General features: G+C 43.9%; 1 protein-coding gene across 2 annotated transcripts in view; it reads left to right on the top strand.

The window, feature by feature from the left end:
• Positions 1-18,289, top strand: part of mybl2a (v-myb avian myeloblastosis viral oncogene homolog-like 2a) — a 143,890-nt gene that overhangs the window by 121,530 nt on the left and 4,071 nt on the right. For both annotated transcript variants that reach the window (XM_034171713.1, XM_034171712.1), the window contains one exon: positions 411-611. In XM_034171713.1, the coding sequence (XP_034027604.1) occupies positions 411-611 (201 nt within the window). The remainder of the gene's footprint in view (positions 1-410; positions 612-18,289) is intronic.

Below are 18,289 nucleotides of genomic sequence, written 5' to 3'. Positions count from 1 at the left end.
AAGTAGGCAGTTCTCAAAAACTGACAGTGATAGGAGTAACATAGTGAGGGAGGCCACCAAGACACCCACTAGCACTTTGAAGGAAATTTAGGATTCTTTGGCATTGATTGGACAATCTTAGGATAGTCCAACTTTTGGCTTTTGGATCGTTATACGGGTTCATGTTGGAGTGGAACAGAGAAGGAATTAAAAAAATATACAAATTTACATTTGGCCAGAAGAGTTGTGGGAAATTGCAGCCTTCAGTTGTGATCTTTAACTATAAATTCCACCTGCTCCTTTTCAGCCATGTTTTTTTTTTTTTTTTTTTTTGTACGTGCATATGTCATTGTCACCCCATATTTCATATATACATTAATTATTTTATTTGTAGGTGATCTGGATGTTTTCTTTGGTTTCCCTTTCTGCAGGTCCTGCAGGGAAACGGTGTGACCATGTCTTTCATTATCCCCTCCCTCATTGGTCTTGATAAGACTTTGGAGAGCCGTATGACTAACCACGCCCCCTTCAACAAGGCGCTGCGCACAGGCCTCCACACACACTTCCAGTCCATAATTCACCAAAAGGACCTCATTCTGGCCACGGTGCTCGACCCCAGGATCAAACTGCAGGTACTGACTTCACTCTGTCACTGCGTGCCATTTGTTGAGAGCGTGTTCACCAAGCTGGGCATCAAAATGTAACAGCAACAGTGGAAAAAAAAAAAAAATTCTTCAAAACAAGTGGAACATGTATTTGTTTTTAAGTATGGACCACTAGGGTCTTGAGAATGTAGTTTTTTTTAAACAATCTTTATTCTCTGAATAAAATCCTGGTTGCTCTTTTGCACGAAAAGGCCGAAAAACTGGAATATTTTGCCAAAATAATGATCCCTGCCCCACAAAAGTGTCTTTATTTACAGATGATCAAAAGACACATTTCCAAATATGTATGGAACTATGCTAACGTCCTGCACAGTTTCATTGATGCAAGTTGTTGCACCATGCAGCAGTGTGGGAAGCAATGTGTTAAGTTTGATTTTTTTTTTTTTTTTTTTTTTTTTTTTTTTTTTTTTTATGGTCCATTATTTCACTTGCTGTAAAAACAAAACCAGAAGAAAAAAAAAACTGTTTGAAACATACCTTCTGTAGTGCCCAAGTCTCATGCAAGAGGTTTTGCTGGAAGGGGTATAGTTTTATGTAGAGAATGTGTTGAAATATCTGTGATGGACGGACACTGTGGGACAATGTGCATGTGATGGACAGACACTGTGGGACATACAGACCATCAAAACTCTATCAAGGATTTACATATAATGTTTTCTATGCATGGAACACAAACCATAATGCAAATGAAATGCAAACCATAATAAAGCCTTTGTCCATTTGAATTAAGCGTGCCACAATTAATTTCCTATTTTGTTTACTTTTTGAAGACAACGCTTGCATTTTCTAATGTGGTCTGTCGATATCGCAAATCCTATTTAGCCAAGCTGCCGATACAACATCAAATTAAAGGCCAAGGTTTTGTAGGAATAATTTACTAAAAGTAAACAAAAGCCTGATTTTACACGGAATGGGCCGTGGCTTTAAGGATTTACATGCAATTGAAAAGGCCGCATTAAAGGGACACTCCACTCATATTAAAATAGCAGTTTCTAAAAGATAAAGTTAATGATCACATCAACCTTGAAATACAGTTTCTGATAATTATTGGAATTTGTTTTTTTGATAATTTTTCGAATGAAGTTTCCTCCAGTTGCCTGTGCTATGACATCACAAGTGCTCTTAATACACTGTTGAATGTAAACACGTGTATAGAGATATCAGTAAAACTCCTTACAAAATCTCAAAAATAGGCTAATGATTTGACTAATATTCATAAATAAGAGCAAGAAATAATTTGCTAGTTTCTGCTGTATCACCCCAATAGAGCGCTTCGCTCTCAGACTGCAGGCTTACTTGTAGTTCCTAGGGTTTTTAAGAGTAGAATGGGAGGCAGAGCCTTCAGCTTTCAGGCTCCTCTCCTGTGGAATCAGTTCCCAATTCGGATCAGGGAGACAGACACCCTCTCTACTTTTAAGATTAGGCTTAAAACTTTCCTTTTTGCTAAAGCTTATAGTTAGGGCTGGATCAGGTGACCCTGAACCATCCCTTAGTTATGCTGCTATAGACTTAGACTGCTGGGGGGTTCCCATGATGCACTGTGTGTTTCTTTCTCTTTTTGCTCTGTATGCACCACTCTGCATTTAATCATTAGTGATTGATCTCTGCTCCCCTCCACAGCATGTCTTTTTCCTGGTTCTCTCCGTCAGCCCCAACCAGTCCCAGCAGAAGACTGCCCCTCCCTGAGCCTGGTTCTGCTGAAGGTTTCTTCCTGTTAAAATGGAGTTTTTCCTTCCCACTGTCGCCAAGTGCTTGCTCACAGGGGGTCGTTTTGACCATTGAGGTTTTTCCGTAATTATTGTATGGCTTTGCCTTACAATATAAAGCAAATGTCTATTTGAAGAGTTTCAGTCAGGTTTTAGAATTCATCATAGTACAGAAACAGCATTAGTGAAGGTTACAAATGATCTTCTTATGGCCTCAGACAGTGGACTCATCTCTGTGCTTGTTCTGTTAGACCTCAGTGCTGCTTTTGATACTGTTGACCATAAAATTTTATTACAGGATTAGAGCATGCCATAGGTATTAAAGGCACTGCGCTGCGGTGGTTTGAATCGTATTTATCTAATAGATTACAATTTGTTCATGTAAATGGGGAATCTTCTTCACAGACATAGGTTAATTATGGAGTTCCACAAGGTTCTGTGCTAGGACCAATTTTATTCACTTTATACATGCTTCCCTTAGGCAGTATTATTAGACGGCATTGCTTAAATTTTCATTGTTACGCAGATGATACCCAGCTTTATAGCCGCCGTTAGTTCCCCTCTGGCAGATCCCGAGCAGCCGGGAAAGCAGGCCGACTGGGTGACTGTGAGGAGGAAGCGTAGCCCTAAACAGAAGCCCCGTGTACACCGCCAACCCGTTCACATTTCTAACCGTTTTTCCCCACTCGACGACACTCCCACCGAGGATCAAACTCGACTCTGTTTTGAGAAATGTGAAGTTAGCGACACCAGCAACCATAGTCAATTGTCTTCCGGGGGCCAGAGCAGGCGACATTGAAGGAAATTTGAAACTGCTGGCTAAGGCTAAGCGTAAATTTGGTAAGATTGTAATTCACGTCGGCAGTAATGGCACCCGGTTACGCCAATCGGAGGTCACTAAAATTAACATTGAATCGGTGTGTAACTTTGCAAAAACAATGTCGGACTCTGTAGTTTTCTCTGGGCCCCTCCCCAATCGGACCGGGAGTGACATGTTTAGCCGCATGTTCTCCTTGAATTGCTGTCTGTCTGAGTGGTGTCCAAAAATGAGGTGGGCTTCATAGATAATTGGCAAAGCTTCTGGGGAAAACCTGGTCTTGTTAGGAGAGACGGCATCCATCCCACTTTGGATGGAGCAGCTCTCATTTCTAGAAATCTGGCCAATTTTCTTAATCCTCCAAACCGTGACTATCCAGGGTTGGGACCAGCAAGCAGAGTTGTAGTCTTACACACCTCTCTGCAGCTTCTCTCCCCCTGCCATCCCCTCATTACCCCATCCCCGTAGAGACGGTGTCTGCTCCCAGACCACCAATAACAAGCAAAAATCTATTAAGCATAAAAATTCAAAAAGAAAAAATAATATGGCACCTTCAACTGCACCACAGACTAAAACAGTTAAATGTGGTCTATTAAACATTAGGTCTCTCTCTTCTAAGTCCCTGTTGGTAAATGATATAATAATTGATCAACATATTGATTTATTCTGCCTTACAGAAACCTGGCTACAGCAGGATGAATATGTTAGTTTAAATGAGTCAACACCCCGAGTCACACTAACTGTCAGAATGCTCGTAGCACGGGCCGAGGCGGAGGATTAGCAGCAATCTTCCATTCCAGCTTATTAATTAATCAAAAACCCAGACAGAGCTTTAATTCATTTGAAAGCTTGACTCTTAGTCTTGTCCATCCAAATTGGAAGTCCCAAAAACCAGTTTTATTTGTTATTATCTATCGTCCACCTGGTCGTTACTGTGAGTTTCTCTGTGAATTTTCGGACCTTTTGTCTGACTTAGTGCTTAGCTCAGATAAGATAATTATAGTGGGCGATTTAACATCCACACAGATGCTGAGAATGACAGCCTCAACACTGCATTTAATCTATTATTAGACTCTATTGGCTTTGCTCAAAATGTAAATGAGTCCACCCACCACTTTAATCATATCTTAGATCTTGTTCTGACTTATGGTATGGAAATAGAAGACTTAACAGTATTCCCTGAAAACTCCCTTCTGTCTGATCATTTCTTAATAACATTTACATTTACTCTGATGGACTACCCAGCAGTGGGGAATAAGTTTCATTACACTAGAAGTCTTTCAGAAAGCGCTGTAACTAGGTTTAAGGATATGATTCCTTCTTTATGTTCTCTAATGCCATATACCAACACAGTGCAGAGTAGCTACCTAAACTCTGTAAGTGAGATAGAGTATCTTGTCAATAGTTTTACATCCTCATTGAAGACAACTTTGGATGCTGTAGCTCCTCTGAAAAAGAGAGCTTTAAATCAGAAGTGCCTGACTCCGTGGTATAACTCACAAACTCGTAGCTTAAAGCAGATAACCCGTAAGTTGGAGAGGAAATGGCGTCTCACTAATTTAGAAGATCTTCACTTAGCCTGGAAAAAGAGTCTGTTGGTGGCAGTAATTAAACCATTGCTTAAAAAGCCATCACTTGACCCAGCTATCTTAGCTAATTATAGGCCAATCTCCAACCTTCCTTTTCTCTCAAAAATTCTTGAAAGGGTAGTTGTAAAACAGCTAACTGATCATCTGCAGAGGAATGGTCTATTTGAAGAGTTTCAGTCAGGTTTTAGAATTCATCATAGTACAGAAACAGCATTAGTGAAGGTTACAAATGATCTTCTTATGGCCTCGGACAGTGGACTCATCTCTGTGCTTGTTCTGTTAGACCTCAGTGCTGCTTTTGATACTGTTGTCGTGGCTCGTCTTTAGTCTTCTCGGGATGTCGTCTTTTAGATAACACAAACTAATTGCAAGTGATATGCTAGAAAAGGACACAACACTTTAGAATAATTCCGCCTTAAGCAAGATAAAATGCACAGAGTTTTTAAGTTTATTTAAGCCTTCGACACAGAGCTTAGACAAACTGAGTCCTCTAGAGAGACTGAATATGACAACCGCGCTCATCTATTTATTGGAGACCCGCGGGCATCGCTCCTCCTTCGACTTTTTTATTTATTTCATTCCCAAGACATGGTTTTCTATTGGAAGCGTCCTCTAGTGAACCCTAAGCAGGTGTTAGGCCATTATTTCAATGTGACAAATGCTCCCATTAAAACGTGAAGGATTTACAACTTATTTTTTTAAAAGACCTTCAGCCACAGGTGCAGCTGGCCTGAGGCCCCCCCGCACGTGGCCTCAGCCACAGGTGCAGCTGGCCCGAGGCCCCTGCACGTGGCCTGCGGGAAAGCACCTAAAAGGCCTTGGAAAGCCCCTGACAGACTAAATGACTAATAGAGCCCTTTTTTTGGGGGTTGAACACCTGCTAGTTCAACCAGAGGACATACAGTTCGGATCAGGACACTTGATAGTTCATCATAGTTCAAATAAGGACCTAAAAAGTCTTCTACAGTCCCTCCTCTGGGACTCGAAAGAGTCCCATTACATCAACTATACTCGTGGGTTGTTTACTGACAAGACATCCTCATTTGTGCATTGCAATAAAAAAGAAAAACACATCACTCGACTTACTGATAACTCTGGTGCGGATATGAATATCAGTGATACTTCACACGGTAAATATATTGAAGTGCAGGTGAACCTACATACTAAGGCACAAGGTGAGCAATTAGCTGGATTATATCAACGCAAGGTGACATTCAAACATTGAGTTTTGGTGTAATTCAAGGCACTTAAAATGGCCACATCAAACAAGTTACAGCAACCTCTTAATCATGGCAAAGTAAAGGCATTACATTGACATTAGTGCAACCAATCATCTTCTGGCATCTATTGTCTCACTCAACCAGAGGCTCCAACCCATTACACTTGGTTCTACATATTATTTTGTTAAAGAGTCACACATTTATTACTTAAATGCATCAAATAACCCCTACATTACCACTATTTAGTCAACCAATCATGAAACTATTCTAAGGTTAGCGCAGCTATGTCTAGTTAAATGATAAACACAATAAATGGTTTCCCTTCATGTCCGTCCTTAAGTCATTTGCCTTAGTCAATCATATAATGGTTTTCATTATAGGCCATTTCTCAACATTCTTCACTTTGTTTTTCTTCTTTTTCAGCTTGTTTTCTAATGCCCTTTTTGGCCAGATGCCAAATTTAGGCGATGCATGTCTCTTGAGGCATGCTATAATTTAAGAAAAAGGGGTCCCTATGGTGCATCTTTACTACTAAATCTACAAACACGCCGTGTAAGGGTCCCCTTTTTATAACTTTGCAATGTGATATCTATGTGTATGCATTTAGCTTTATCTGTGTTACGCAGATGATGGTAAGGACAGACATTTACCCTACCTTCGTTACTAACATATATCCTTCTTTGTTTTTATTTACACTCAGATTTCTGAAACCAGTCCGCAATTCAAACTCAAGAACCAAGATCATAGTCCGTGTTCAGTGCCATTACGTCAGTCCGCGCTCCTCAGCATTTACTCAGCGTCTGAAGTTTTGGGAGAAGTTGGGGAATATGGGGAGGTTGGCCTTTCAGGGGTAGTGGGGGAAGGATCAGGAATTCTGGCTTTCAGACAGTCGTGCAGTTCTCTGATGGATCTTTCCAGCTCCTTGTGCTGCTTGGCCAGGTTGTACAGGGCCCCCAGAGAATTCTTGCCCACATTCAGGGTGGTGGTGGCCAGCCCTAGCTGTTCCCTTTCCATATGCTCCATCATGCTGGCTAGCATGTCCATACTAGACTGAAGACCACACAGTTGAGTATGAAGGCCCTCCTGAGCACAAGAGATGTTGGCATTGTCACGGTGTATCCTTAACAGGTATGCAGCTGTCTGACTCAGTTGTGGCATGATTTCCTCAAATAGCCCATGGGGAATGTGATTTGTGAGGGGCAGGAGCTGCTCCAAGGTTTTTGGAACAGACTCTTGTGGAAGACGAAGCTCTCGAACCAAGATTGCCATGTCCAGTGGCGTGACCATGACCAGATTAAGGTTGTGCAGTCCAGGGGACAGGAAGTACAAGGGGGAAGGCATTTCGTGTGTGGGGGGAGTATTGTTGATGTCGCACAGGCAAGTGGTTGGGACACTCTGGGCATTTAGCAGCCTGTACAAAGCTCCCCTCTGTCCTGGTGGGTGAGTTCGGCTAAGGTCCACCCCTGCTGATCCTCCTCCAGAGGCACTGGGCTGATCAGAATATCTCTCCTGCCTTGGGGGTGGAAAGCTGGGGACAGGTCCTAGCAGTGAATTGGGTCTAGGATGCACTCGGGCAGTTGCTGCATATGGCCGACCTTGGCTGCCTCCCCTGGAGGGTATCGTTGCCACTGGCACATGTGACTGTCTCCATGGCATCTGCGGAAGGGGTGTGTTCCTGAGTCCAAAGGGTCCTTCAGGTGATGGTGGAGTCCTCGGGCCGACTCTTGCTGCAGGCAGATTCTGTGAAGCCGTCATCACCAGGTGCTGGAACGATGAAGATCCTTCTGTTGCCAACTGGTTTAGCTGCTGGATGGAAGGCGGCTGTGGCGACCAATCATGTCTCGACCATCCCTCCTGTATATCCTCTTCTCCAAACAGTTCTGAGAGTCCAATCAGACTTGATAGAGGCAGATCAGGCATAGGTCCCTGATCAGGGGAGTCTGGTCTCTCAGCCATACTCCTGTGTCCTAGTAATATACATATACGTTCATTATTACAGCTCCATGTCATTCTTTCAGATATTGTCTATCCTATCCCTCATTTTTGTGGGTGCATGTGTGTGAATGTAAATGTGCGTGCATGTCTTCTTCCTCGTCTACAATATCACCAAGCACGGTCCATCCCAGTCCTCCCTATCTGGGGTATACGCCACAATATTAGGGAGCTGGGGGCTGTCGGGGAGGATAATTGGTATTTCATCCATTTCCATATATTCTGGTTCTCTGTCTGTTTTGTTTGTGCTTTCTTCTAGGGCTCGGATGGCTAACAGTGGGAGCTGTCCTACTGTGGATGAAATCAATTTATTGACCAGAAATTTTATCAAGGGAATACCACAACATATTACCAGCAAGACCGCCACCCCTGTTAGTGCCAAGACTACACCTATCTGGTATAACCAGTCTTTCCATGATATCCACCCTCTCCTTAGAGTCCCAAACAGTGAAAATAGTGGGCCAATATTCATTCCATTCCCTACAATGTATCCAGAATCGTCACTTTCATTTCTCCCTCCTATGGAGTTACTTAACAGTTCCTGTTGCATCTCTTCAAGTGTGATTAAGAGCGCTGTCAAATTTCCGTCTTCCCCTGTACGCATGGGAATAGCTGTGCAACATTCGGTGGCTTTGATCATAATACAAACTCCTTGTTCATCAGCCATCATCATCTCGATAGCTAATCTATTTTGCATTGTCATTAGCGAGGTGGTGTGCAGTTGTTCGGTTAAGGCTCCTACTGCTGCCAATGTCCAGTTCAGGTATCTTTGCTGATTATACCACAAGTAATTAATCCACTGCACCTCCTGGAACCTAGAACGGATTTTTGGAGTAACCCCGAACAGCGCCAATGCCCATCCCCATTTATCCGCGTCTTCATCTGCTTTAACTCTGCTACTGTCTATGGCTTCTAATTGTCGGGGTATCCCTTCTGGTATCCCGTTTCTTACTGTGATGTTGTAGTCTGTTTTAAACGTCATTATTCCTCTTTTCTTACAAAGTTTCTGTGGCATGGGTTGTATTGAATTTGGCATTTCAATTACTGTTATAGCTCCTGTGAGCATCACAGGAGCACAAAGGCCTTTCCAATTAGGGGACAGCGATGACAGGAGTTTCCTTCTTTGTCCGCATATCCAAAAGATGTCAGCTAAGGGTACCGTTCCCTTAGCTAAATTTGGAGTAGATACCCATGAAGCATGGGTGAGATTCAGTCCAATTACAGACCCCCCTGTGGCTGGTACTATTTGTTCACACTGTATGCCTGCTGCTGGCAGGGTGTGACAGACGGTAATGTTCCATGCTGTTTTGGCCGGTTTGTATTCTTGCTGCTTTTGCATACACTGTATGTGGTGTTTTGGCTGGGTCGTCCCTACCTGCTAATCGCTTATGTATTGTGCTACTAAGCCTTTAGCTATACAGAATGGGTGTATCATCCCTTTCTCTATTTTAATCATAGGTGGAACGGTTCCTTCTGTACTTACAGGCACTGGACAAAGTTTACTGTCGGCAGCATATTTTTCATCACCTACTGCCATTTTCATAACACATTGTGTATAGCATTCTGCTTGGTCTGAGTTATGTTGGGGACTCCTATAACAGTTGTTGATATCAGGTAGGGGTTTAGCCTGAGGTATCACACCTTTCCGGTGACAGGCTATGCAAGGCTTTTCACTGATCTGCCTAGCCGAAAATTTCAACCATTGGTAAAATAGATTTGTCTTCAACCCTTGTGTACGGGCTAGGTCTGTACTGGGATCCCATCTCCCTAAGTGACTGCTTGTTTCTAGGCTTCTAATTGTCCTCTTTTTCCTTGGTTTGATTTTTACCCATTTTGTGGCTTCATGTACTGTAACAGTTACGTCTTGCTTGGTTTCCCTGCATCCTCTTTTATCACAAATTACCTCTATGTTGAGTGTTCCCTCCTCTTCACATTTGATGCTAATGGCTTCGCCTAATATGTAATCCCCCAGCTTTCCCTGTATTCCTATGTTCTTGTAGGCTTTTGATTTAATGTATACCAAATTATATGTTTTTCCTGTGTTTAGAATGCCTTGTTTAGCTGCTATTGCGGCCATGGCCACGGCACAGTCCGTTGTATGTTTTGGATGTCTATTTTCTCCCATACTGACCACCAGTAGTATTGTCAATCCCTTGAATAATTCCTTAATCATTGCTCTGATGACTGTTGAGATGTGCTACTAGATGTGCTACTGAGTGAGCCGTCACTAGATGAGCTGTCACTTGGGATGTGTGGTGTATCTGTGCTTTGTCTGGGTTGTACTTCCTGTGGTTCTTCTGTCGGTAAATCTACTAAGTTGCTGTCCGAGTCTGATGTCTCCTGTGGCCTGTCTATCTGTCGGTCTGTATTTCTGTCTGTCTGTTGGCCTGCGTCTCCAGTTGTTTCTGAGTCTGCATCTGAGTCTGTCACTGCTCTATCTGGCAGGGATCCACGACTCTCTGAAGCTGTGCGTCGTCTTTGTTCAATCAGTCTCTGTGAGCGCCTTGGCCGGTGTTCGCCTGGCTGCAGGGAGGCGTGGCCTTCCCTCGGTGCTTCTTCTGGCTGCAGGGAGGCGTGGCCGTCCCTCGGTGCTGCTGTAGGGTCTCTGGCTTCTCTTGCTTCCCCCCTTGGCCCGGCGGCTCTGCCAAGACGAGCTTGCCGAGGCCGCAGGGGCGCTGGGCCACCAACCCTACAGCAGTGGTTTAAATGAAACCAAGTGTCCTTACCGTCTACTTTGACTGCTGTACGTGAGGCAAGAATAACTTTAAAAGGACCTTCTCGGCGGGGCCTGTCCCACTTCTTTTTGAACACTTTGACGTAAACCAGATCACCAGGCTGGATGCTCTGATTTTCGAGTGGAATCTCTGCTTCTCTGTCTTCTGTAGCACCTTTGACCTGCAAAAAGATAGTTTTGTGTATTTGGGTTAACTGTCTCAGATAATTATGCCATTCGTCTTGTAGCTGCTCCAGCGATTGGTCCTTCGTAGGGTCCTCTCAGGTATGGAATAGGCATCGGCCGACCTGTAAGAGCTTCAAATGGTGTCAAATGGGTTAGTCGGTTAGTTTGTGAGCGCATTGACAATAAAGCAAGCGGCAACGCATCCAGCCAGGTTAGTTTGCCATTGCTGTCTGCTATGATTTTTGCTAGTTTGTTCTTTAAAATGCCATTAGCCCGTTCCACCGCCCCATTTGATTGGGGGTGATAAACACACCCAAATTTCTGTTTGATACCCAATTGTTTGAATGTTTCTTGTGTAACCTTGGCTACAAAAGCCCTACCGTTGTCAGATGAGATAGTATCTGGAATGCCAAATCTTGGAAAGACATCTCGGCACAAGAATTTGGCTACCGTTTTATGGTCTTGATTTGCAGAGGCTACTGCCTCAATCCATCGGCTGAATCTGCATATCACTACCAAAACATATCTCATTCGTTTAACTCGATTTTCAGCTCCCATGTCTATGAAATCCATCATAAGATGTCTGAATGGCCCATCAGGGACCGGAATGTGGGCTAAAGGGGCTGTGAATGATTTCCGGACATTGTACTGTGCACATACCTCACACTCATTCAACAAACGGTCCACTGTTGCTGCCATATATGGTGACCACCAGACAGCTTTTAGTTTGTTCATAATTTGGACTCGCGAACAATGATCGGGTCCGTGGGCCCAAATGATTGCATGTCGTAATAAATTGGTGGGTAACACAAAATGTCCATGACTACTGCGCCACAGCTTGTCCGCTGGCCCCTGACTACGTGTCTCAATAGCGCCTCGTTTAACCCACATTCGTTTTTCTTCTCCACTGGCCCTACTTTGAGCCACTATCAGTGCGTCAAGTGAAACCAGTGGGGCACAATCTTGGATGGTTAGCAGGAGAAACATATTTTCTCCTTGTGCTCCTTTGCGAGCTGCGTCATCTGCTAGGTTGTTACCTTGAGCTATGATGTTATTATTCTTTTGATGACCTGCACATTTAATGATGGCTACCTCAGACGGTAATTGGAGAGCTTGTAACAGTTGGGAAATCGCTTCTCCATGAGTGACAGGGGTGCCATCTGCTCTCAGGAATCCCCTTTGTTTCCAAATGTTCGCATGTATATGACATACGCCATAAGCGTAGGCTGAGTCTGTGTAGATATTAACACGTTGATCTTTAGCTATCTGGCAAGCCATAGTTAAGGCTTTGATTTCTGCCAGTTGGGCTGAACAAGGCTGATCAATTCCTTGGGACTCCAGTAATTCAAAGGTCTCGCCATCCGTGTTTAATCTAACAATCCCCATACCCGCATGCAATCCCGCGGCATCCCGAAAGCATGAGCCGTCCACGAACAGGGTTAGATCTGCATCTATGGCGTGATTATACAAATGTTCTCTGGCTCTCAAAAATTTCTCTGTCTCTGCCACACAGTTATGTGGAGTACCATCTAACGGTGTGGTCAATTTGGTGGCGGGATTCACCGTGTGACAACGTTGTATTGTTATTTCTGGAGCGGACAACACAACTTCATATCCAGTGCGTCTAGCTTGTGTTAAGACAAAACGTTGACTGGTTAGCAGGGCATGTAACTGATGTGACGTGTACAACGTTACTGCATGTCCCATGATTATGGATGATGCTTTTTGAAATGCAAAGGCAGCTGCTGCTAGACCCTGATAGCATGGTGGCAATCCTGTTTCAATGTTGTCAAGCTTTGTACTATAATAGGCCAATGGTTGTTTTCCTTCATTTGTTTCCTGCATTAGTACAGCACAAGCATAACCAGCTTTTTCAGTAACATACAAATGGAAAGGTTTCCCATAATCTGGGTTACCTAACGCGGGAGCAGATTGCATGTCTGTTTTTAGGGCCTCAAAAGCTCCCGTTGCCTCATCTGTCCAGACAAGGAGAGCTGCATTGCTTGTTTGCCCCACTGCTCTAATCATGGCACGCAAAGGTGCAGTTTTTATAGCATAATCACAAATCCACGGCCGACTGTACCCTGCCATCCCAAGGAATGAAAGCATCTGTCCCACTGTTTGGGGTTTGGGAGCCTTGATTATAGCCTCCACTTGGCTTGGGGCTATACATCGCGTGGTCCCACACAACTGTCTTCCCAAGTATTCTACTTGTTGTTTGCAGAACTGCAATTTGTCCTTACTTACTTTATGACCTCCATCTGCCAAATCATGCAATACAATTAATGAATCTTTTTCACACTGTTCTTGAGTCTCTGATGCAATAAGGAGATCATCCATATATTGCACCAATGTACTGGGTATGTCAAGGTGTTGTAAATCTTCAGCCAGGACTTTGTTAAAGATGGCTGGGGACAGGTTCAGTCCCTGAGGTAGCCGTGTATACGTTAGCTGTTGTCCCAGAAATGTGAATGCAAACAAATGTTGTGAGTCTGGGTGCACAGGCACACTGAAATAGGCTGAACACAGATTGATTATTGTGTACCATTTTGCTCCAGCAGGGATGCTTGATAGTATAGTATGCAGATCAGGTACTATAGGTGCATCCATTTCTATTATTGCATTGATAGGACGCAGATCATGTACCAGCCGATACTCTTTGGTATTGTTTTTAGGGATAGGGTAAATAGGAGTATTGCATGGGCTTGCAGTTTTTATTAAAACTCCAGCTGCCATTAGTCCCTTAATTACTGGTTTTATGCCTTCAATAGCCTGAGGTTTTAATGGATACTGTCTTTGGTGAGGCAGTTTTGCTCCCGGTTTTACTTTTATTTTTACTGGTAAGGCTGTTTTTACTAGTCGTACATCCGTTTTGCTTTTGGACCACACCACTGGTGGTATTTGCTCTAACAATTTCTCTTGTTGGGCCGATAACACCATCTGTCCCTCTGGTCTAGGATTGAGCTCCACTTTTTGAGCTATAGCCTCATCATTTACTTTTAAGTTAATTCGTACAAACTGCTGGTCTTTTGACAGATGTACTTGTGGACTTTCCATGTTTTGCCATTCTTCAACTTCTGAGGCTGTCTTTACCATTGGACCTAGGTCATGGGATGCGTACTTTTCTGAGACTAAAAGGGTCACATTAGGCGTGGCATTCGGCACTTGATACCATTGTTGTTCAGCTGAAGTTGGCTTGACAGAAGCTGCGGCCCCTTGGAGGCCTAAATAAATTTCTGTGGTGGTTATGTGAAACAGCCGTTGATTCATCAATGCATCCCAGCAGCATGCATAGTCAGTTTGTTCTTGTTTGGCATCGAACATCAGGGTGACATGTAAAGGTAAACTAGGTGTACATACTGCTTCATAGTGTTGTTCTGCCCAGGGCTTCCATTTTTCCCATTCCAGTTGAAGATTTGAATTTTCTGGTTGTAACTTCAGCCAGTATACCATGGGTTGCACAGGTCGGACCTTGTTTTCCATGTCCATAAGCACCATAATGTTGGCGAGTGCTTCGTCAGGAAAGTGTATTTGCAGTCCTTGATGGGTACACACTATCTGGGTTTGTAGCTTACATAAAAAGTCTCTTCCCAGCAAATTCACAGGTGTATTTTGTGAGTATAACAGGGGTGCTTCAATTGTTTTTCCTGCAATCGTTACAGGAAGTGGGCGTGTAAAAGGTATTATTTGAGTCTTCCCAGAGAAGCCGATGGTCTTAATTACAGACCCAGAGAGGGGGAGATGAGCGCCCATTTTCCCTATGCAAGAGTATGTTGCCCCTGTATCCACCATGAAAGGGAAATCTCTGTTTTGTATATTAACGGTGACGGTTGGCTCTTCCTTAGGTATCATCAAAATAGCCAATGCCACCGTTTCCCCCTCTGTCTTCTCTAGGCCCCCCTATTGCCAATAGGCAGAGGGTCCAACCCAAGGTCGGGCCGGACAATTTCTCATTCGATGTCCAGGTTGTCCACAGCTCCAACACTCATTAGAGGGTTGATCCCCTATTGGGGGTGTTGGTCCCATAGGCGGTCCCGCTTGACTGTTCCTGGGAGCTGAGTTCTGGAATCTGCTTCCAAATGAAGGTTGGCGAGATCCTCTTCGCCACCCTCCTCTTTGACCTTGAAAGTTCTGTGACTCTCCTCTCCACCCATGACTGTAGGTGGGTCCATTTCCGGGTGTGCCAGTGCTATGGTAGTGATAGTGATGCTCCACTGGTGCTGAGACTTCTCCTGTAGGAGTGCTTCCTGCTGCTCCTTGGGGGCTCTGTGTGGCTGTTACCACAGGTGCCTGTATGGTGGCAGCAGTGTTTGCCGTAGGGCCCGTGCTTGCCGACTCAGAAGGAACAGGGGTCATCATTGGTGCCTGGGTCTTTGTTTTTTCTTTCTTGACTTTGGTTAGCTCTCCCAACTGCATCTGCACCAATTTTTTCGTCAGGGATTTTGCTGCATCTTCTTCTTTTTGTTTTTCTTTCTTGTAGATTTCAAGATGGTGACAAATATGCTCAGAGTATAAAGCCCAATTCATTTTCGATAGTCCCACGACTCCATCTAGGGCTTTCTGAACCTCATCTGGTAGAGCCTTTTTTACAGTTATTTTAAACAGGATTTCAGTTGCTGGAGAATGGTTCCATGCATTTCCTGTTTCCTCCGCCCATCTCTTCTGGAATCGGTGCAGGAACTTCTTTGGGCACTCTTCAGGTGTCCACTCCTCATCATCCAATTTAGAGGGATCCAAGACCTCAGGGTACTTTCTTCTCAGTCCTTCCCACATGGAGTTTCTATAGCGATTAAAGGGGACTTCATCATGTTGATTAGTGCCCATCATTTGTGTTAGTCCAACCTTTCCTGCTAATTCTTCAGTGTCATGTTTTCCCATGACATGCATTAGCAAGGCTTTTATGTCACCTAAAGACAAGGTTACCCCTGCAGTGCCTTCTTCTAAGGCAGTTATCCATCTCCCAGCTCCTTGGGTGATGTCTGGCAGCCTGTTGGCCAGCCCCACCATGTCTGTCCAGCTCCATGGGGTATACACATGGTGACCATTTCTAACCACCAATGGGCATATGAGGTCTTCGTCCTCCTCTTCTTCTGTGGGGGCTCCATACTGTCTTCCAGATCGAGTACGACTGACTGGTTCCAGGCAGTCTATCCAGTTGGTTATATCCTGTTCTAAAGCCGCTATGTCTTTGGCTACACATTGTTGTCTTTGCCTGAGTCGGGCCTCTTTTGCACTCTCAATGATGATCTCACCAGAAATTTTTCGGGTGGGTGGCTCTATAATGTGATTTCCTTGATTGGGCGTCGATTGTTGTAATATTCTTTTTTCCTCGGCGTCCCTATGTCTTTGTATTCTTTCCTTCGCTAGCCGAAGTTGCTCAGCTAGTTCTTCATTATCTCTTCTGGCCAGATCCAGTGTGTCACAGAAGCTCTTGTGCCACTCTTCGGAGCCTCTATAGCCTGTGAAGGTCCAGTCGGCTGACTTATGGTGGGAGGGGAGGGTTTTCAGTGGACCTCGATGTGCAGGCGGAGCCTTCAGGTCTCTCTCTTTATCCTCGTCTGCCTCCGTGTCACTGTTATTTGTGGCCCCCCCTGGTGGTCGTGGTGAGCGACCACTTACTTTCGGACTTGGAGACCTTGTATGATCCATTTGACAGACTGAGGACCTGTCTCCTTGTGGCTCTCGAGCTTTTAGTGTCAGTGTGAATTTACCCTCCACATCCATGCCTTGGTCCTCTTCACGAGTTCCTAATACAAATTGTCCAGCTGTCCTTCCCATATCATGACGTTTATATGGGGGTGGCTCTGCTTCCCAGCTCGGTGCACTGGCTTTAGTTTCTTTGGATCTTTCCTCTGTCATTTTTTCTCTTTTCTGCTGTAGCCTCTGTGCTTCCTGCTTGAACAAGGCCAAAACTTCTTTTTCTTCAGTGCGTTTTTTTGTTGTTATTTACGTTCTTCTGCTGATCTTTAATTTCTTTTTTCTGTATTTCTACCGCAACTGCTTCACACATCACCGGATCAAATGATCCCTCCAAAGGCCATTGCCTGCCCCCATGTGACCTTTTGTGCCACTTTCTCATACATTGGTTGGCCTTAGTGCGTTTTCCTGGATATTTTCTTAGTACTAAGTCTAGCAGGGTACTTTCCCGACCTTGACCTTGAGAGTTACCCATGTAACCCTGACAAACGCTATGTGAGGTGTTTCTATGGTGTTCTGGTAGTCCCTCAGGGGCTGTCCTGATCCAGACCAATAACTTGCTGGCTGTAACACCTGTTTTGTATTTTAAACCCTTAAAAGGATTAAATTTCCAACTGTTATGCCCGTCTTCTTTTTCTTTAACTAAATACGAAAATTTACCTGTTTCCCACCGAACCTTCCTTGGGACCACAGTCAGAGCCAACCTAGGAAACAGTTCTTCACCTGGATCGGTTGGCAGTGTTATTAAATGATTTAATGGTATGCTAATTTCTTTATTAGGATCAGCACAAAGCAGCTCCAGCCACGGGGTTAAACCCTGATGCCACAGACGTCTTATCAGCAGCTCCCAATTAATTAGAGGGAATTGTTCTTTCTTTTGTTTCAGATTGATTACCTTAGTAATCTGCCATAATTTCTGATTGATCTCTTGTTCGTCCTGCCAATGTTCTGCTCCTACCCTGTCAAAATAGGTCCTTTCCAGCCAAAAATGTGTCCTGATTCCCTGGGTTTCGATGTCTCCGTCAGTCAAGTAATGTTCTGGGAGTATTGTTTCATCATCACTTAAGTCTCCCATCAAAGACTGTCCCAAGCATTGATCAGTCTGTCAGCTTTTTCACTATAATCTAAGCTTTAACTCTTTTGATTTATAACCAATTTTATTTCTTTACTCCTCTTACAACCCTAACACTTCCTAATGTCTTTGCTCCCGACTTTCTATTTTCCTTCTAATTTTTTAACTTTCTGCTTCTCGTCTTTTTCTGCTATGTTTGTTTATTAGTTTTCTTTCTTTGAAATAATATCTACCTTCTCTGTATTTACATAGCAGTCTCTTCTCCTGTCTTTTTCTTCACTGTCTCTGTTTCACACTTTCCTCTCTGCCTGCACCTCCCAAGTCCTTCTGTTGGGTCTAAACACCTCCTCCTCGTACCTACTCTTCACATTAATCTTGTATGTCAGCCAGCCTGCAAGCCCTCACAGCTTTGCCTGCAACTCCCCGATTACTCTCCACTCTCCCACACACCAATCTTCAAAAGCTTTATACACAAAAATTATTAAAAACAACTTTCTATATATCTCTATCTAGACCTCTGCCACCCTTTACTCCGCGGCTTTAAACAACCTTTTTAATCACTTAACACCAATGTGTTCTATTTAAATATGTATCTCTTCTTCACGTTAGACAGCTTCTCCGGCGCTGCCAGCAACTTCATATATTATTTTTTA

This window comes from Thalassophryne amazonica, chromosome 6 (assembly GCF_902500255.1).
Source record: "Thalassophryne amazonica chromosome 6, fThaAma1.1, whole genome shotgun sequence".
NCBI lineage: Eukaryota > Metazoa > Chordata > Actinopteri > Batrachoidiformes > Batrachoididae > Thalassophryne > Thalassophryne amazonica.
Note: the sequence above shows the minus strand (reverse complement) of the source record. Positions and strands in the feature narration are given on the sequence as shown.